The sequence below is a fragment of the Dipodomys spectabilis genome, unplaced genomic scaffold (genome assembly GCF_019054845.1).
Source record: "Dipodomys spectabilis isolate Male_0828 unplaced genomic scaffold, ASM1905484v1 ptg000096l, whole genome shotgun sequence".
NCBI classification, from domain to species: Eukaryota; Metazoa; Chordata; class Mammalia; order Rodentia; family Heteromyidae; genus Dipodomys; species Dipodomys spectabilis.
The window spans coordinates 22,923,320-22,944,672 of NW_024870773.1; the positions used below are offsets into that span (position 1 = coordinate 22,923,320).

Consider the following 21,353-nt stretch of genomic DNA (forward strand, 5'->3'; position numbering starts at 1 on the left):
TTTGCCATGCAGAAGCTCTGCAGCTTCATGCAATCCCATTTGCCCAACCTTTCTTTGATTTGTGGTGTGGATCTTTATTAAGAAATTTGGCCTGTGCCAAGGAGACCTAGAGTTTCTCCTATTCCGTCCTGTAATGTTTTATGGGTGTCTGCTTTGACGTCAACATCTTTGATCTATTTATATTTGATTCTGGTGCAGGGTGATACATTAGCATAGAGCTTTAGTTTTCGACAGGTGTTTAACCAATTTTGCCAGTACCATTTACTGAAGAGGCTGTCTTTCTTCCATTCTATTTTTTTTTTAGCTCCCTTATCAAAGATTAGGTGGCTATATGTCTGTGGGTTCATTTTTGGATCTTTAATTCTATTCCATTGGTCCTGAGGTCTGTTCTTGTGCCAGTACCAAGCTGTTTTGATTATGGCTTTGTAGTAGAGTTTGAAGTTTGGTATTGATATTCTTCCAGCCCTGTTCTTTCAGCTAAGGATTGTTTTTGCTATTCCATATAAATGTTTGGATTGCTTCTTCTATTTCCTTGAAGAATGAGGTTAGGATATTGATAGGTATTGCATTGAATTTGTAGATAGTCTTTGGAAGTATTGCCATTTTCACGATGTTAATCTTCCCAATCCAGGAGCATTGGAGGTTTTTCCACTTCTTTAGTTCTGCTTTAATTTCCTTTTTCAGGTTTTTAAAGTTTTCATCATAGAGGTCCTTCACTTCTTTAGTTAACTCCAAGTATTTTATTTCTGTGGGGCTATTAAACAAGTAGTTGCTTTCCTGATTTCAGCCGCACTCTTCTCATTATTGGTATATGGGAAAGCCATTGATTTTTGAGGGTTAATGTTGTGTCCTGCTACTTTACCAAAGTTTCAAATCAGTTTGAGTAACTTGGGAGTGGAGTCCATGGGGTTCTTTAAATACAAGATCCTGTCATCTGCAAAGAGGGAGAGTTTTACTTCCTCTTTTCCTATTTGGATCCCTTTATGTTTGCATCTTATCTTAATGCTCTTGCTAGGCATTCTAATACTAAATTGAAGAGAAGTCAAGAGAGTAGACATCCTTGTCTTGTTCCTGAATTTAGAGGAAATGGCTTTAGCTTTTTGCCATTAAGTATAATGCTGTCATACATAGCCTTTATTATATTGAGGAATGTTCCATGGATTCCTACTTTGTCAGAACTTTCATCATAAAGGAGTGTTGGATGTTATCAAATGCTTTTTTTCTACAACTATTGAGCTAAACATTTAGTTTTTATCCTTGCTCTTGTTGATGTGCTTAATTGTATTAATAGATTTGCATATATTGAACCAACTTTGCATCCTGAAATGAATTCCGTTTGATCATGATGTATGACTTTTTTTTGATGAGTGGCCACAATTTTGTTAAGAAGTTTTACATCGATGTTCATCAAAGAAATGGGTCTATAGTTCTCTTTCTTTGATGAGTCCCTGCCTGGTTTTTGGGATGAGGGTTACGATGGCTTCATAGAAGGAGTTTGGTAGTGAACTTTAACTTTCAATTTCATTGAAGAGTTGGAGGAGTATGGGTGTGTGTTCTGCTTTGAAGACCTTGTAGAATTTAGCTGTAAATTGATCTGGTCCTGGGCTTTTCTTGGGTGGGAGGTCTCTTATTACTGGTTCTATTTTGATGTTTGATATAGGTCTGTTAAGTTGGCTTAACTAATCTTGATTTAGTTTTGACATGTCAATATTTGCTAGAAATTTGTCCCTTTGTTCTAGATTCTCAAGCTTATTAGCATAAAGGTTTGAGATGTATTCCCTTATAATGTTCTCAATCTTTTTTTTTTCTGTGGTGATTTTACCAGTCTCATCTCTGAGTTAGTTTATTGGGTCTGCTCTCTTCCTTTTCTAATAAGATTAGCTAAGGGTCTATCAATTTTGTTAATTTTTTAAAAACCAACTCTTTGTTTTGTTGATTCTTTCTATGGATTTTTTAATTTTATTTATTTTAAATTTAGTTTTTTCTTCTTGTTTATATTGTGAAAATACTGTACAGAGGGGTTACAATTACATGGGCAAGATAATGAGTACATTTCTTATCAAGCATTAAATTCATTTAATTCTGATTTAATTTTAATTATTTCTTTCTGTCTGCTGGATTGGGGTTTAGCTTGTTGCTCTTTTTCAAGGAGGTTCAGATATCTCATTGAATAGTTGGTTTCAGATATCTCCAATTTGTTGATGTAGGAATTCAGAGCTATAAACTTGCCTCTGAGTACTGCCTTTGCTGTGTCCCAGAGGAGCTGGTAATTCGTGTGTCCATTTTTGTTGAATACCATGAACATTTGAATTTCCTTTCTAGTCTCTTCTATGACCCACTGGTGGATGAACAGTGTGTTGTTCAGCCTCCATGTGTTACAGGATTTTCTTTGGTGGCTTTTGGTGTTGAATTCTAATTTTATTCCCTTGTGGTCTGAGAGTATGCAGGGCATAATTTCAATGTTTATAAATTTGGACAGATTTGCTTTGTGACCTAAAATGCGGTTAATTTTTGAGAATGTTCCATGTGCTGCTGAAAGAACAAGTATTTGGTAGATGTCTGTGAGGTCCAGTTTATCTATGCAGTTGTTTAGGTCTGAGGGTTCTCTGTTGAGTTTTTGCTGGGTTGATCTATGCAGCAGGGATAGTGATGTGTTAAAGTCCTTAATAACTAATGTCTTTGGATCTATGTGTGATTTTAGGAAAAGCAGTGTGTCTTGGATAAATTTAGGTGTTCTGTATTTGGTGAATAGATATTTAGAATTGTAATATCCTCCTGAGGGAGAGGTCCCTTGATTAGTATGCAATGATCTTCTTTACTTCTTGCGAATTATATTTTAAGTGTATTTTATCTGATATTAGGATTGCAACTCCCACCTGTTTATAGAGGTGTTTGTCAGTCGATTTTATTCCCACCTTTCACTTTCAAAATGTGTTTGTTTTTGTAGGCAAGGTGTGCCTCTTGAAGACAGCAGATAGAAGGATCTTGCTTTTTGATCCAACTAGACAGTCTATGTTGTTAATTGGAAAGTTAAGTCCATTAATATTGAGAGTTAAGACTGAGAGGTGTTTGGTAGTTCTTGCCATGTTATCCACCTTCATGGAGCTGTGTCAACCTGGTTCTTCTTATGATTCTTGGACTCTCTGGGAGCTGTTTGTTTGTTTTTTTGGCCTTTATTGTGCTCTTGTTGGTTTTCTATGTGTAGGACATCTTTAAGTATCTTTTGTAGGGCTGGTTTTGTGGAGATCATTCTTTTCTGTAGAAGGTTTTTATTTGACCTTCTATTATGAAGGACAGTTTAGCTGTGTACAGTATTTTTGGTTGATAGTTGTTTGTCTTTAGGGCATGGCATACACCATTCTAGACTTTTATTGCTTTGTCTCTACTGAGAAATCTGAAGTTATTCTGATTGGTTTCTCTTTTTTTAATTTTTTCTTTTTTCTTTTTTGGGTCTGGTCATGGGGCCTGAACTCTGGGCCTGGGCGTTGTACCTCAGCTCTTCAGCTCAAGGCTATCACTCTACCACTTGAACCTCAGCACCACTTCTGGCTTTTTTCTTTTTGCTTACATGGTGCTGAGGAATTGAACCCAGGGCCTCATGCTTGCAAGGCAAGCACTCTACCACTGAGCCACCTTCCCAGCCCTGGTTTTTCTTTATAGGTGATTAATCTTTTCTCCTTGACAGCTTTAAGGATCATTTCCTTGGTCTGAATTGATCAAGTACAGATTGCAATGTGACGGTGGGAAGTCCTGTCGTGGTCTGGTCAATTTGGGGTTCTAAAGGATTCTTATATCTGCATAGGCCTATCTTTTTGCATGTTTGGGAAGTTCTCTGCTAGGATCCTATTAAATAAAATTCCTAGACCATTGACTTCTGTCTCTAGGTGCTCCTCTACACACATTAGTCTCAAATTAGGCTGTCTGATGGTGTCTTCTACATGTTGAATAGATCTATCATATTTCTTGGATTTGTCTAAATTCTTGGATTTGTCTAGAATAGTTGTCTGTTCTTTCTCGATAATATCTAGGCTGTCTTCAATCCCAGAGATTCAATCTTCTGCATGGTCTAACCTATCAAGACTTTCTATGTTGTTTTTTTTTCCTTACTTTTTAATTGGTCAGACTTGATGGCCTCAAATTCTTTGTTGGAGCTTTGTTTTAGATCTTGTATGGACTGCTTTACTTCCTTAATTTGGTTTTCAGTATTCATTCTCAGATTCCATAGTTGATTGGTTATAATTTCATTGGCCTTCCTTTCCTTCTGTTGGTCTTCATTCAGCATTCCATTTGTGGCCTCCCCCTGGATTCCTTCAGCTGTCTGTTTGTGGATTCCAAGAATGCCTCTATTAATCTTTGCCATTTCTCAGCTCACTCACAAAATTCCTCTGTTACTCTTTGATTAGCTTCTTCACGCTTGTGATATTCTTGTATTAATCTTGGGTATCTGCTGAAATATTTTATATCTACAGTTATTTGATGTTGTCACTTACTCAGTGATTTTAATTGAGTTTCATGTTTTTCTTAAACACCAATTCTCTGAAGAGGCAAAAGAGATTATTATTGAAGACTGTTTGGATAATTGATTGGATTTGAGTTGTCATGTGAGTGGAGAAAAACTCCTTACTCATGGCCAAGTGTTCAAATGAAGACTCGGGTACATCATATCCAAGTTAGGTAGAACACTAGAGGTAAAGTTTAATGATGGGACTAAATCCAAATTCAGAAAACAGTAAGCTCTCTGCTGAAAGTAGAGAGTGTCCAAGTTCAGAATAATAACCAAGTGAAGTTAGAAATGTCAAAGTCCAAATTCAGATTTTACAGGTGGAAAAAGCTGAGTTTATTAATGTGTGAGAATAACGAATAAAACTAATTGGTATCAAGTGAGGTTAGTGGCACTGAGGAAACACTTCGAAACAGAGGTTTTGGGGGGGAAGTTTGTTTTATTATATTTTATTTTGTAATAAATTCCTAGCTTAAACCTCGAATCACCACATGTTACCTTGTGATAAAAATCAGATATCTTCTGGGCACCTTTGACTTACGCCTGTAACCCTAGCTACTCAGGAGGCTGAGATCTGAGGATCGTGGTTCAAAGCCAGCCAGGCAGAAAAGTCCCTGTGAGATGCTTATGTCCAATTAACAACTCAAATAATAGAAGTGGCACTGTGGCTCAAGTAGTAGAGCACTAGCCTGGAGCTGAAGTGCTGAGGAACAGTGCCCAGGCCAAACTCAAGTCTCATCACTGACAAAGACAAAAAAAGGTATAAAAATATTTTAAAATATGTATACATGCAGTAGCAAGCATGCAGAGCTATGAACACAAGCTAAGAGATGAATTACTTTTATGAAAAATATAGATGTGATCATTTCAAGTTTGTTTTCATCAAAACTCAGAATTTACCTCATTAAACACTTATGGCATGAACTACCTACCCACATTTCTTGTCTTCAATGTCTTTATAATCAACTTTAATTATAAGAAATGTGATGATAATGATAAATCTATGATAAGTATGTAATTTTTGCCCTCGGTGACTTTATAATGATGAAAAAATATAGGAGTAATGATGTCTTTCATTGAGAACACATCATCCTTTCTCCAGATTACCCCATTTAGTCTTCCCTGGGGCCTATCAAGTAGTACATTTATTATCTTAATTCCACAGATTAAAAAGAGAGTAAGTCTTAGAGAGTTTAGGTATATTAGTCACAATCAATCACACCTTACAAAGATGATCTTGGGGAAAAATCCTTACCTCTCTGAGGCTGAGGATTTTAAGTGAGGAAGACTATAATGCTGCAGGTGACCCTCCCAGGAATCCTGTTAGGCCACTTCACATGATATCCATTAATGTTCTGTTTTGTTGTGTATTGTTTTGGCCAATCTCCTCCCATGAAATATAAACTTAAATTATAATATTTCCTGACTTTACCTGGATCATATTTGAATATTGACACTGCCTGCCAATGCTTTCTGGTGATTTGAATATTTTCTGTCTGGCTCTTTAAGCTCATCACTAGCCCTGTCTCCCAGTCTACTTAGACCTGAAACAACATGTCTGAGTCTCTGGTTGAGTGTCTTGGACCTATTTTAAATAAGAAGTAAAGTATGAATCTAAAGGCTCCCAGTTCAACAAATTTTCAGAAATTATCCCATTAATCTATTATAGTAACTCACCATAATACATGGAAGATTCTAAGGAGAAAAAAATACTTAAAACCAATAGCTTCTATGTCACTGTGTAATAGTTTATTATAAAAAAAGAGTGAACTGGTTTTTAGTTCTCTTTGTAATATAGACTACAACTTTAATTCTACTTCCTCACACTTGATTAAATATTGGACAGACATGAGGAGTCATGATTTCCTGTTAAATTTGTACCCATGAGGTCAAAAGGAACAGTCTCTGTCCAGCCAGAGGAACAACAGCAATGAATTCCAAGTATCAGCATGTTGGACTAAATGATGGCCATGCGATCCCACAACTGGGCTTCGGTACCTATGTACCCCAAGAGGTAATAAGAATGCTGATCGGTTTGAAGGTTGAAAAGAAAAATAGATTTAGAAAGACCTGAGGCCAATGTGGATTGCAAAGTCACATATTTCTAGTATGACTCTGGGGTGGTCAACCAGTGCTCAGTTTTCCCAAGCTAGTGCTTGTCATGTACAGGAGAGAACATTGTGAGAGTGTGATCATGTCATAACCTGTTTATTCTGAGCATTGTGCTTTGTACTAATTGGTCATTGATTTCATAGCTCGGTGGGGAAAAAAGAACAAAAATTAGCAGGCTAAAGCTGTGCATCAGCTTTGATGCCTGGAAAGATACAGATAGCATTAGAATTGTTTTTTTGTTTTGTTTTGTCTTGTTTTTGCTTATTTCCTACAATAGAAATCTTGCTTTCTTGTCCAGATCCAGAGAAATCAAAGTGATAAAAGTTAACTTGTTTCCTAAGATCAATCCACTTTGATTCTTGTGCCTGGACTTTGTTAATTTTTAAGACATAAAGGTAGGGAAGACTGCAGGACACCACCACATACTCATCTCTGGTGAATCTCCGGGTGCTGTTACACGTAAGATACAAGTATTAGATCTGGAGTGTAGGAAGAAGAAAAGTTTTGAGCTTGAAAAGTTTCTGAAATTTTTTTAATAAATGTTAAAAAATCTGTGTTTGGGTTTGCGTTTTAAGAAATCATTTACTGAATGATTCAACTTTAAAATTGTGACCCAATTTTGGTAGAGGAGGCACTCAATCCAACCATCCCCTCTCTAAATCAAAGAGCTTTAGTTTTGAGGGTTGATGGCTACACCAATTATCTCTTACATGATGGAGTTAATTATTTAATTATAAATCTATGACCTTTAGCATATATTGTTTTCCTCCCAGAACTTTGTTCAATTTTACAGAGAAAACGATTGTACATAAGAATGTTAACAAAACTTTTATACTATATCTCAAGAACACTGGCCTTGGATAGCACCTGGGAAATTTGGTATTTTACTGTTTTGTGACCTGTAAGGGTGGTATGCTTTTTTATTGCTTGTATAACCAGAGGTGGAGTTAAGAATTGGAATTTTGGGGTGCTCTAAGAGAGACAGGGCCACTAGGTAAATAGCACTGGCAAAAAGTATCTTTTGAAATGACTTGAACTTTCCCTGTAGACATGGACCATGCATTGTCACAGTTTAGTGCTCCCGATTATGTTCTATGTTTTTCCAATGAGAACTCAACTAAGCATGGATCATATATCTTCTGTATTTTCTTCTATGCACATTTTTCCTGTGTTCCTTCTATGTTGAAATATTATTATGTAAACCACAGGGTGGTGCTGTCTCCATCCTGAGTCCTGTAAATCTTTCTATATCATTCTAGGAATTCATTGGAACAAGAGCTTCTGGAATCTTCCAATGTCACTGATTAATTAGCATTGGCTGTGTTTGAAGTTCAGAGAAAAAGCCCAATTCTGTTATTAAGTAGAGACTACCACAGAAAAACAGGTTTGGCTTGATCCCTCCAAGTGCAGAATTAAGTCCAACACAGATAAAAATGAGTTCATGGAAAGGTGATTATTTCTGTGACCATCACAATTGCTGTTTGGATAACCCTTTGTCTTACAGCAAAGATGGGATTTAAGTTCACAGAAGTGTTACCCGGTTACATGATTAAGTGATCTGAAGATGACACTGGAATACAAAGTGCTTTCTAATCGTGTTAACTATCTACTTTGTTTCCAATGGGCTACCTCACAACATTTATCTCCAGCTTCTGCCTTACTTTTCCTTCTTGATCTAGATTCCTAGAATTAATGTAATTGAGGCCACCAAAATAGCTATAGATGCTGGCTTCCGGCACATTGACACTGCGTATGTGTACGAAGTAGAAGAGGAACTAGGGCAGGTTATTCGAAGCAAGATTGAAGAGGGCACTGTGAAGAAAGAAGACATATTCCTCACCTCAAAGGTATGCTGCCTACAATAGGAAGATGCACATTTATTGAAATGTGATTTGGGGAAGAATTACATGATTGGAGCAATACTTGGAAGAATTATTCTTGGTGCTACTATTGTTATTCACATGTAAGGCTTAGTATTAAAAACAGAGTCAAATAATTACTACCTTACTCTCAATGAATTGATAGGTTCGCAGACACTTTAACATTCAAAGTCTCAACTTGAATCATTGTTTTAACGGGTGATATAGAACCACTCAGATCTATGGTCAAATTACAATGTTCTTCATGTCCAGAGTAACTTTCTAAAACATTATTTTTGCTATTTGGAATATTAAATCTTACCTTTATTCTTGGAAAAGATCAGATGAGAATTTGCTGGGTATTAAACAAAACATTGCTAAAGTGGGTTTTTTTGCCCAGTACATTTTAAAATATTCAAATATCTTTCCTTTCATTGATGGAAATAAAGGTATGTTCATATGTCTCCACTGAATTGAAGAGATGTCATGTTTAGAGAAATAGTAATTCAGCAATATCTTTGGAATAAGATTCAGAGTTTGGATAATTTTATTAATTGACAAAATGCTATCTCAAGTAATTTCCTTCCATTGTCCAGCAAATTATTTTAACAGTGACATGGCCCTGACAGGTCATGGAAACCTAAGAATAAAGGCATTAATTTTCCCCTATGGACACCGATATCTTCCTAGTATAAAACTTCTCTGAATTTGGTGAATCAGATTCTCAATTGAGGTAAACCATCAATCCAGCACAATTTGTATTTTTTAACATTTGCAGCTCTGGTGCACATTCAATCGACCAGAGCTAGTCCGGCCTTGTCTGGAAAGATCACTGAAGAAACTACAGTTGGATTATGTGGATCTCTACCTTATTCATTTTCCAACTTCATTGAAGGTAGGCTATTTGCATCATCTAACTGAAGCATGTAACTGCATATGGCACGATAATTATTTCCATAAATGAGTGAGAAGAAACTTTGATCATCAATTTATGTAAGCTTTAGTTAAAAAATTGATAGAATGACCCAGGATATTTCATATGAGTTTATTGAATTACGTAAATAGACAGGTGAAGGAATGGCTACATTTAGATTTAGTATTTAGCTATTTTTTTTTCTTTTTTGTCCGTCATGAGGTCTGAATTCTGGGCCTGGGTGCTGTCCCTCAGCTCTTCATCTCAAGGTTAGTGCTCTACCCCTTGAGCCACCGTGCCCCTTCTGGATTTTTCTGCTTATGTGGCACTGAGGATTGGAACCCAGGGCCTCTTGCAAGCAAGACAAGCACTCTACCACTAAGCTCCCTTCCGAGCCCTCAGCTATTTCTGTTTTTCCTTCCCTTACATTTTTATTACTGGAGGCTTGCTTGTGTTTTGTCCCAGCGTTGCCCGCAATAGCAAATAATATTTGGATATTTCATGTGTCCTGACCCTTACCCTTTGATAGCTTGATTGCATTTTTCAGTATTAGAATCATTCTCTCATTTCTGGCTTTACTTATTGCCTTTGACTCACATGTATTCAAATCTCTAAACAATACTGATTACCTTAAATCAAGATTGAAATCCATAATTGTAGAAGATCAAGGCCATGTAATTGTTGATTTTCCCAGTGAGAGAGAAGTATTTCTCTGGAGAAAGTGAAGCAGAGAAGTAACACAAGTCCTAGGGACATCTCTTTGGGATGGGAAACCAATATTTAATAATAGTTATATTTGATAGGGGATTACAACTACCTAGACTCCTTAAGACATTCCTTATTACTCTCATTCAAGCACCTTTGTAAGCATAAGTAAGTGGAGGAGTCCTTCATTAATGCTCATTTACTGTTTCATTCCTGAAGTGTACAAAGGACTTTGGCTCTGGGTAGGATGACAGTGCTTGTTGAGGTTGATGCAATGTCTGCTTCTATTGCAGCCTGGAGAAGATGTCTTTCCAAAAGATGAGCATGGAAAATTGATATTTGACACAGTGGATCTCTGTGACACATGGGAGCTGAGTACTTGAAGAATAGACTTGAGAGGATGCTTAGAGAGTCAGGTCATGTCTCCAACTCCAAGAATGGAATCTGTACCCTTGAAATCTAGAAAATCATGACATTTACAATGGTGTTTTGCAGGAGTGATAGGGGAGAAAGCATTAGTGGAAAGTAAAAGACATGAATGTCTGAACAGAATTGATGACAAGAAGAGTGATCTCTTGCTTCCTTATGCAGTGATGTCTCTATTTCTCCAAGGAGCACACCCAATTATTTCTTTGTATGTGAATTCTTTGTATGTGAATATATTCTCCAAATGTCTTGACCATTTTTCTTCTACCAACAATCATATGTAGTCAGTTCATTGTTTATTGATAGTGTTTCCTTCATCAGCTCCATTTTGCATTTATATTGATTCAACCAATGGTACAGATGGATCCGCAGAACTCCTTCCTTTTTAGGCCATGGAGAAGTGGAAGGATGTGGGATTGACCAAGTCCATTGGTGTGTCCAACTTTAATCGCAGGCAACTGGAGAGGATCCTGAACAAAACAGGGCTCAAGTACAAACCTGTCTGCAACCAGGTGAGTTCATGCTTCCTCTTCTCTGTCCCTTATTCACTGACTTGTTGCTGTGTTTCTGCCAGCTATTACTTTTACCTTCTTCCCTGTTTAACTTCCTTTTGTGGAATGGAAGATTCTAAGAACAAGGATAGGGGGGTTGGCCAACTGTGTTTGTGTCTATTGTGAGATTCATAGTGTCCAGTGAATGGAAGAATCTGGAGGATGTAAAAGTCATCAAGGTGGGCTACAGTCATTAGACTTCAGAGGCAAAGTACTTATTGTTGGCCTATGAATGATGGGGAGATTGGATTGACGATGGTGTTGTGTATAAAAAACAAGGAAATCCCATAAAATCGTCAACTTGGAAAGGAGCAGTGGGAGAAGGAAGGAAGTGTGGAGATCCATGTGAAGGGCCTGTGGAGTGGATGCTTTGTTAGTTTGTGCTGTTTTGTCTGGCTTCAGGATTCTTGGCTAACTACATAGGTGCATGGAGAGTAAAGTGGGGGCTGTCAAAATGATCACACAGATCAAATATCTGTTGGTGGGGATCTTAGTGAAATCCATACATGAAAACTTAGAGTAAAACACAGAGCTGACTCAGTGCCAGAAAACCTCTAAGTCAACTCCGCTTTTCTGCTTTTTTTTTAAAAATCACATCTAGTCTGTGCCTGGTTTGAGCCTCTATATTACTGTCTTCAACAGCTTAAAGTCCTTACACCTGTGACGTAAAAGTGTTTTGAACACAAAACTGGTCATACTATTTAAATTTGTGGACAGTGACACAATCCTAAGACTTCCCAACATGAATGTGAAGGCAGTTTCATTACAAGTTTTATCAAGATTTTTGTAATGAAATTTATCAAGCACTTGGAGTATTCGTATTTTCCAAATTTCTTGCCAGTTATTCAACACATGGCCACACTGTCCTTATTAATGCAGGTATATCGTCATCCACATCTGTAGCAATTTTGCTGGTTCTCTTCAATAACACTGTAGACCTGGACATTCTCCTTTAGAGACTTCAGCAGATTTCTTCTTGGAATGAAAATACTTTCTTACACAGTTAAATTTCTGTGACTCTATTCTAAAAATGAACGACAATTCATTTGCATCATTTAAATCCAGTCTGTACTCAAATTTTCCTATATTTGATCTGTTCATTAAGTAGGCCCACCTAGATGTATCCTTCATAAAGACATGGTTTCCTGACTGACAGTTACTGGTTGCCTAGATGTTGACAATTGTCAATAAAGGAGGTCCTTTGACAATTTCACCTAGTAGTTTAATATTCATTCATAATTTCTGTAAGAAATATAGGCCACAGGATTTATGAAAAATTTCTTTGTTTTTACTTCTGTGTTTATTTTCCTTAGCAGATATTTCACTAAAAACAAAATTTACTCAACATATCAGAATAAACTCTAATAATTTCCATAAGACAGAGCAAATCTTGACTTTCAGTTTAGAGTGTTCTAAGAAAGGAGTTAAAGGAATAGTCTTTATCAAAAGGCAGAATACTTTTGATTCATCTTACTTTCTTTATTTAGATCTATTCCATTGAGCTAATGCATTTTTATTCCTTTGAGTGCATATACTATTTTATGGGACAGAACTATGGCTTACTCTCAGGGACTCACACTCTCTCTTAGTTTTGTGGCTAAGGTTGATGCTCTGCCAACTAAGCCATGGCTCCTCCTCCAGATTTTTGCTGGTTAATTAGAGATAAGAGTCTTGCAGAATGATCTGTTTGGGCTGACTCAGAACCTCAATTCTCATGACTCAGCCTCCTCAGTAGTGATAGGGTTATAAGCATTAGCCACTGGCACTCAATTTCATGAAAAACACTCTGAAAAACAAAAAACAAAACTTTGACCAGTGTCACTAGTAGAATGCCTGGCAAAATGGTTCTTTTGTCCTATAGGTTTTCCCTGTTCAAATACCAGGTCTACATTTCAGATAGGTCTTTTGTGCCCCACAAAAAGATTTTGTCATGCCTCTTTGTCCTGTAAATGGTATTTAGCATATGTTGTGGTCTACTTTAGGAAGATTACTTTTTTTAGACATATCCAGGTAACTGATATGCAAAATTTATTTGTTAGAAAGTAAACATTACATTATTTTGATCATTTCAATTCAAATTGAATATAACACATTTTTATTCAGGTTTGCTTACTCTTAATTTTTCCTCTTGATCAGTGCATAAAATTTGCATATAATTCCTGTCATATCCATCTACAGGTGCAATGTCATCCTTATCTCAACCAGAGCAAACTATTGGATTTCTGCAAGTCCAAGGACATTGTCCTGGTTGCCCATAGTCCTCTGGGAACTCAACAAGCGAAACAATGGTAATCCAATAAAATATTTACCAAAACACTATTCTGAATCAAATATTTTGATTTGTGCTTAGTTTTCTGGCATTGATTTTGAACTGGTTTAGGAACCGGGGAGAATTGCATTTCTTACATGGTCCCTCATATGACCGATGCTGATGGATCAAGAGATTGCATTTGATGACTTGGTCTAGAGCAGGCATCCTCAAGCATATTGGAGCTCTGCAAACAAATAGAATACTCCGTCTGCAGTTCAGCATTTCTGTCTTTCCTTCCAGGGTAGACCCCAATGCCCCATTTCTTCTGAAGGACCCAGTTCTTGGGGCTGTGGCAAAAAAGCACAATCGCAGTACAGCTCAGATTGCACTTCGCTACCAGCTGCAACGTGGGGTTGTGACCCAGGATCAGAGTTTCATAGAAAAAGAGATAAAAGAGAACATACAGGTGATAAAGGGGTACTGTGGGCATTAGGTCTCTTGCATAGAATGTGCAGGTGATGGGGTGCTGTGCTGTGGTCATAGTATTCTTCATTTGGGTGTTATCTTGGAACTTCTTAGCGCCATTTTTGGGACCAAATTGTTTTCCCTAGAATTTCCTGTACATGGGTGATTTACGGTGTTCTTGGACATCCTATTTCTGTGTATATAATGGGAGAGACTGCACAGTTTGAGAGACTTAGGGCTGGAAAGAGTACAGAGAATTTAATCAGCCAGGTGCTCTACAACTATTCTAATATGAGAAATTTTTCTACCTATACAAGTTGCAATATGATCCACCTCTGAGGCAAACAGGTTGAATACAGAGTACATCCATTTAGGTGGAGAATGCATTGTTGGACAATTTGTTTGGCCTTAGCCAAATGAAGTCCTTTGTATGTTGGAACCTCTCTTGTATTTACAATAAATTCTCTAATATTTATTGGACTAATGTATCAAGATGCTGATTGGTTATTGCATGGTAGGTCTCAGCAATTCTCCATGTGGTTTGTCATTCACTAGAAAACTAGACCAAAGATTTCTTCTCATATAATACTATCCAAAGTAGGTAAGAAGAGAATTGCCAAACTGTTTCATGCCTTAGATCAGCATTAGCACATAATTCTTTTGCCAAGCTCTAATGGACAATGCAGTTTACAAACCAAGCAACATTAAATGAGTGGGGAAATAGCATTCCTTAGGAGAAGAGTTTGTCAATGTATACAGCAAAGAGTGTTGGAGACATAGGGATATGTATTTCTGGAGGAGCAAGTTTGCATCTTGTCATTAATGTACATTCTCGAGAGTGTTTGGCACATACAAATATATTTGTTGTAGTAGCTTCTCAAAATTTCTATCGATGATTTTATTTGATCTTGGGTGTATTTTACCTTAGCAAAAGTTCCTTCTCTAACTATAGTCATCATGACTTTATAGTTGATGTGGTTGATGACTGTCCTGTCTTTTCTTTGGAATACAAGAATATTCTCCCAAATTATCTCCCAAGAGTTTGACGGTTTTGCTTCCAAAGAGTAATTTTGCTGGTTCTTTAGAGGTAGTGTGTCACAGACTTTTCTGTCTAGACTAGCATTGAACCATGAGATTTAGCATTTTAGCCTCCTTGATAGCTAATATTTCATTAACATTTGGGCAAATTGTATAGACAGGGATCAAGAGACCATGGCAGTCATTTTCTCTCAGATTCGAAACTGATCACCATTGTTTTGAGAAGATTGAAACTCATATAGTAGATTTAATAATCATACACTTTAATCTTTCAAAAAGAATAAATTTTAAGCTATCATACATCTGTATTTATAATACATATTGTGTGATGACATTACATCATTGACTAATATAGTCATTATTTTTAACTATTATGTTAAAATCACTTGGTTTTTATAATAATCCATTAATAATATAAAAGTTCTAATCTGAATCCCAATAATTATTCTGTTACATTTATTATTACATTCTATTCCAAAATTTAATAAATTTAAGATATTTTCATTTCTGTTCACTTATGGATAATGTTCAGTGAGGTTGTGGACTGCAGAAATCAGTTCATAGGCAAGTGCATCTTGGTCAGTGTACCTCCACCCACTGCAAATTCCATAGGTTGTGGCTGCCTTTGTATTTGGAAATGTGACCCTGGGCATGCAGGTTTCGCCTCAACCATCTCTTCTAAGGTGATAAAGTAGAAATTAAAGGAATGTATGGAAAAACATGCATTTTAATTCTACCACAATAGAGCAAAAATTAGAAGAAATCCAAAAGTTCCTTCTAGCAATGCAAAGGATGCAATCCATGTATGTGAGAAATGCTGGCTCTGTCCAGTAGTGAACTTGGAGGTAAAGGAAGGGAAGTGTCCTGATAGAGCTGCATAGGCCCAAGGGCTCATTAAGAGTGGCCCACGTGACTGAAGAAGGGAAAAATACATCCATGATAAATAGGTCTAGATGGAGGTAGTAATATACATAATTAATTTTAATAAAGTTTTATTGAAGTTTATGCATGAATGGAAATTACATGATGGAATCCTTTACTATGTACAATTCATTATATGCCAATAAAATAACAACAATTAACTTGCATAAAAATAAAGTGATTCCAACTCTCCTCTTATCTGTGAAACATTTCTCCCTTTATATTAATTTCTAGACCAGTAGTACCATTGGTTAGTCATTACACAGGAAGTGACACTAACTTACCATTAGGCAGGAGCTAGGATGTAAGTTATTCAGTGTCCTGTGCAGGAAGCAGAAGGAACAACATGAGCTTAGTCAGACAACTGACCAGCCATGAGTTGTAAAGAGCATTGTGTGAAACTAAATGATGGTCCTTCATCCTCACATTGGGCTTTGGAACCTACACGCCTGAAGAAGTAAGTTATCCTATGGGGAAATGTTGGAAAGAATTGTAGAGTGATTAGGAGTTGAACTGGGCTATCAAGACTTAGCTACTTCTTGTATGAGTGCTGGGGATTCACTTGGTTCTCAGATCTTCCAGCTATGCTCACACCTACTTGTATATCTAGATTATTTGAGAATACATTTTTCCATCAGCATTTAACCTGTTAAAAAAAAAAAGGAAGCATGGATGCATAAAAATGTGTTTGATCACACATTGTTCTCTAGCCATGTTTGAATGATCAGTCTAGCTCTGGTTGGCATCTAGGGACTTTGATGTATTAGCAGCTATTTAAAGATAACGATGATGAGTGTTCCTAAATGGCTTATATACAAAAGAGGAGTACAGTTTTGTACTGTCTTCTTTTGAGAGATGGATTTGGCAGGTCCCATCAGAGGACTCCATGTAATATGAAAATCTTGGAGAGTTCACTAACAGATTTCATTATAGACAGAGTTCCCATTTTTGTGAAGGGAGAATTATAGGGAATTCAGCCTGTTTCACTGAAGAAGAATCACAGAAGCTTGCACCAGATTTCTTCTATAGTTTTCTTACATTCTTACCCTTTGACTTTTACTTAGTGACCTCTTTATATTAATAATAATAGAATTATTGAAATAGTAAGATTATTTCAATATGCTGAATTCTGCATGAGGTTCCAGATAATATATGAACATGAGTTGTTTCTGGGGTCTACTATATTAATAATTAATGAAGATTTCATGGGTTGTAAGGGACTTAGAATGTAAAATTCTTGTTTAGCACAAAGACCCAGAAAATGTGAGTTTGATTTTGTTGTCCATGTTCAAAAGTAAATAAAGATGTAAATAGGGGCTGGGAAGATGGTTCAGTGGTACAGCGCTGTGGCTCGAGTGGTAGAGCGCTAGCCTTGAGCTGAAGAGCTGAGGGACAGTGCCCAGGCCCAGCGTTTAGGCCCCACGGCCAGAACTCCCCAAAAATAATACTGTATACAAAATCAACATTAGAGAATAGAGTAACTCATTCACCCAAAAATATTTCTAAGAACTTAGTACACAAGCCACTTGGTAGAGCTCAGTATGGGGAGTGAGTGAGGTTCTACTCACTTTCTTGTATGTTCAGTGACTCATTCCCTCTCATACATGGAGAAGTATTGCATGGGTAACAAATATGTGATTAATGAGGCTGATGTAATTACTTCTTTTTTAAAAATAAGCTTTTTATTTTGAAAATATTGTACAGAGGGGTTACAGTTACATGATCAAGGTAATGAGAAAATTTCTTATCCAACATTGTTGCCTGCTTCTTTTCTAGCAAGAGGATGACCTTTTTCCAACTGATGAACATGGGAAGCCAATATTGGACACAGTGGATTTCTTTGCCACGTGGGAGGTGAGTGAGTATTTGAAAGAAAGGCAACAGAGGAAGCTAGAAGAGGAGAGCTGGGTGGTATGTCTAGGTCAGAGAATGGGGTACATTATGTTGGCTGTGGAAATTCATTAGGTTTATGAGGATGTTATGCTGGAGCAGTGGATGAATGCATTGATAGAAAACTATAGAGAAAAATGGAGAGAAGCAGAATCGAAGGCAATAGGAATAGACATCTTTGTCTTCCTATGTAGTAATGTGTTCAATTCTACAATAAGGACCCAGAAATTCCTTTTCTGGTTGCCATTACATCTTTTGTTAATATCTTTATCAGTTTCTCCTCTGAAAATCAATTCTAATGAGTATAATTATCATTTCTAGCTAGTGAAGGTAGTGGAGTTCTGGTTTTGTTTTGTTTTGTTTTCATTTTGAATTTTTTGGCAACACTGGGAAATCAAACACAGAGCCAAGGTAACCTCAGTTTCTCTACCACTGAGCACCATGTCTGGCTTTTTCTGTTTATGTGGTGCTGAAAATCAAACCCAGGGCCTCCTGCATGCAAGGCAAGCACTCTACCTCTGATCCACCTTCCCAGTCTTGACTGTATTCTTTTGAACAGTTCCATCTCGCATTTCTGTTGATGCATGTCTTCACTTCCACTTGCTCTGCACGCCATGGAAAAGTGTAAGGATGCAAGGTTGGCCAAATCCATTGGAGTGTCCAACTTCAATCACAGGCAGCTGGAGCGGATCCTGAACAAGCCAGGACTCAAGCACAAACCTGTCTGCAATCAGGTGAGATGTCATAACCTCTTTTTTTATTTCATTTTTATATTTCTTTCTTAGTATAAGGTTTTTTTAATTTTTGATTTTCAGTTGATCTCATTTGATTGGAAGGAAAGATTCTAACACCAATATCTTTGTCTCAGAGAATATAGAAGTCTCTCAATGGTGTCTCTGACTATTAAGTCTTTGTTTAAATGAGAGCACACATTAGTGTCTAGTGGATACAGAATCTGGGCATATATCTAGAATGCAGCATTTGTTAAGCACACTTGAGTTTGGAAGAATGGTAAAATATTGGGCTACAATATTGGGTCACAATTAATGGGATAAGTCTAAGATTGTCTGAAAAGATTGGGCTGATAGTAAAGATACAGTGAACTCTTGATAGACATTGGTAAGGGCTTGCGTGGACTTTCAATGCTTCTGTCTTCATCTTGGCTTACATGGCTATTCGTACACCTACATTGAAAAGAAAGTGGAACCTGTGAAAGCTGTCCATATTAGCCGTCTGTTTAAAGTGACACTAAAGAAAGAAGAAATGCATTCTGAGGAACTTACAGCAGAACACAGAGCTGACTCAATGTCTGAAAATTATTTAGCATCCTTTTGCTTTCTGACCTCAGATTTTTCAAGAATAAGTCTTCTCTGTCTGGTTCCGTAGGTAATTTTATTTTTGAATCTTTCTATTCCTAAGCAAACAACTTTGATTTAAAATTAAAAATATCCCTTAAGTCTTTATATACTTATTGATGCAGTATGAATTTCTAAAAATATTAGAATGTTAACGGAGGTATATTAGACTTCCCTAATATTTGCCACTAAATATATCTAACATTTAGAATAACTGATAGCTTGATACAAAATATTCATGTTCTCAATCCTGTATCAAAAATAATATGCTGGTGAGTCTACAACCAAATCAGTAATATTTTGCTGAATCTCTTTGGAGCAAATAGTAGACAAAATTCTTCCATATGGGCGGTCTTCAGGTATATATATCCTAGAAAAAAAGAGTTCCCTCACATAAACTTCCATTATTCTACACCAAGATATGTTGGGTCTTCATCTGTCCCACGAAAGACAGACGGGGTCCGAGGAAAGGTCAGTGTGGCACTGGCCCATTCCCCAGCCTCCTTCAGCCCCGGAGACAATCAGACATAGTGGGGAGCCAAATGAAGGAGGAAGAAAACTTATTTATTAACAGAGAGCAGCCCTTTTTACAGCCAAAAAAGAGCGGGTGGCATTGCGGGGAGCAACCAATCACTGTCAAGGTCACACCCTATCATGCACCTAAGCTTCCACAGACTGGTTAAGCACTGAAAGTAAGGTAAATTGGGCTCTGCCCACTCAACTCCCTCTCAGCACCATCTTTGCTGCCTGTGTTCCCCCACAGATTCCCTCTCCCCCCCCCCCCCCCCCCCGTTTTTGTTGTTTTAATGGCAGACCCACCTCCCAGTTAGTTATCCTTTTTCCTCCTCTGTAAAGGTTGTTTTAACAGGATTACATTGATAAGGACAGCATTGGCTACGCAGGGGGTTGGAGGCAAGTCTGGGGGTCCGAGATTCGCCAGACTAGGATAGGGAGGGCCTTTGTGCATGATTCAAGAGCCCGTCCCAGTTACCTCACATCCCCACCTAGCACAGTAATAAACATCAGTCCCACCACAGTTAGAATTATCTGAAGCAGTTCAATTAATTTCTGGGCACCTTGTACGTGCCTTTAAGCTAGCACAGGGCTCAAGATGGCCTAAGAACTTTACTGTCAGCTCCCAATGGCTCCCAACATCATCTCTCCCGTCTTTGTTTAAAGAAGCGAACCTGCCGGTCTTAGCTTGGGTGGATTGCCTTGTCTGCCTTACCCGTCATCAGGAACTTCTTCAGAGCGAAGCTGAAGGCCCTGTCTTAGGTTGGTCAGATTGACAGCCCCTCTTACTCATCTCTGGCTGCGATTCCTCTGGGGGGGGATTCATTCATTTGGAGCTTGATCTTATGTAACTGGCTGGCTAAGCTCACAAGAGTTTTGCAGTGCATGTATAATGCAAGGAAGGCATAGAAAAAACCATCAGCAAAAGCATTACCAGGCCAGGAAATGTCATTACTAGTCCTTTAACATTAGTCAAGGATGGGAGCAGTCTTTGCCACTTCAGAGTCCAGAGGTGGGGCTTGTTCTAATCCAGCTATTTGCCTGTGGGGTTGGAAAAGATCTAAGCATAACAAAAGGTGGTTGTTTAACAATAAGTATGGATTCAATGTCACTATACAAGCAATTAGTAAAAGAACAATTAAAGCAGGTAACATTAAACTAATTATTAACCAGTCCATACATAATGACATAGGGTGGTGATCAAAATGAAGGTCAGGCCACCAGGTCGAAGGGACAGCTTCTCTTGTGGTGCTCTTCATGATTTCTGCATTGCCAGCGCTGATCATTGCCCAGGTCACCCGTTGAGGTTGATGCAGATTCCATAGGGCCATTTCCAGGACAGGAAGGGTCAGGACAGCCAACAGCTGGACTATGGCCATCTGCAATTGTTAGAGAACACAAGAGCTTCTCAAGGGCTGGTTGCCCTTGGGGATGGTTAGTAGTTATCTTTCTGGCTTTTCTCTTTTAAACACAAGCCTCAGCCATGTTTGCTTTTCTTTCCTTGTTGGTTAGTGTATCCTTGGGCATCCTCCTGTATAGAGGAGATGGGTAAAAACTTAAGGTTCCTGGCAGGGATCCAAATGGGAGGAGACTCCTCTATGGGGAAAATGCATCCAAATCCCCTGCCCATAGTAACTACGGGGTCAGGTCCTCTCCATTGTTGTGTCTGGGGGTTCTTTCCACCTGACTTTCACTTGGGGCTTAGGATTTAGTTGTCCCAAGTGGTTCTGAAATCTGGATTAAGTTGCTCCTTTTGAAAAATTTAAAATGTTAGAAAAAAAAAACAATCTTTAATATCAATCACAACCAAGGTATAGTCAGGGCGTATCTTTCCCTGTTCTCCATTTGGGCTA

General features: G+C 37.7%; 2 protein-coding genes across 5 annotated transcripts in view; both read left to right on the forward strand.

Annotated features, from left to right (window-relative positions):
* The window catches only part of LOC122113024 (aldo-keto reductase family 1 member C13-like), a 265,240-nt gene that overhangs the window by 236,279 nt on the left and 7,608 nt on the right, over positions 1–21,353 (forward strand). The window contains exons 8-9 of one of the 3 annotated variants that reach the window (XR_006148356.1): positions 17,519–17,596; positions 18,192–18,366. The exons of 1 other annotated variant lie outside the window; for it this stretch is intronic. Coding sequence is in view for 1 of the 2 variants with exons in the window: in XM_042685909.1 (XP_042541843.1) it covers positions 17,519–17,596; positions 18,192–18,260 (147 nt within the window). In the remaining variant the exon portion in view is untranslated. Of the gene's footprint in view, positions 1–17,518; positions 17,597–18,191; positions 18,378–21,353 lie in introns of those variants that run through there. One more of the 3 variants, XM_042685909.1, reaches the window with a different exon arrangement.
* LOC122113035 (prostaglandin-E(2) 9-reductase-like) lies at positions 6,396–10,899 on the forward strand. 2 transcript variants are annotated; one of them, XM_042685923.1, is made up of 5 exons: positions 6,396–6,515; positions 8,293–8,460; positions 9,251–9,367; positions 9,608–9,654; positions 10,384–10,470. In XM_042685923.1, the coding sequence occupies exons 1-4, from the start codon at positions 6,432–6,434 to the stop codon at positions 9,611–9,613; spliced, it is 375 nt and encodes a 124-aa protein (XP_042541857.1). In that variant the 5' UTR covers positions 6,396–6,431; the 3' UTR covers positions 9,614–9,654; positions 10,384–10,470. The 2 variants fall into 2 exon arrangements, with proteins under 2 accessions (XP_042541857.1, XP_042541856.1); XM_042685922.1 differs by lacking the exon at positions 9,608–9,654 and having other exon boundaries at positions 10,384–10,899.

Excerpts from the sequence above, each read along its gene's own strand:
- LOC122113035 (XM_042685922.1), top strand. The coding sequence starts at position 6,432 with ATGAATTCCAAGTATCAGCATGTTGGACTAAATGATGGCCATGCGATC. Across the intron at positions 6,516-8,292 it reads GTACCTATGTACCCCAAGAG|ATTCCTAGAATTAATGTAAT; the intron begins GTAATAAGAATG and ends TTCTTGATCTAG. Across the intron at positions 8,461-9,250 it reads ACATATTCCTCACCTCAAAG|CTCTGGTGCACATTCAATCG; the intron begins GTATGCTGCCTA and ends TAACATTTGCAG.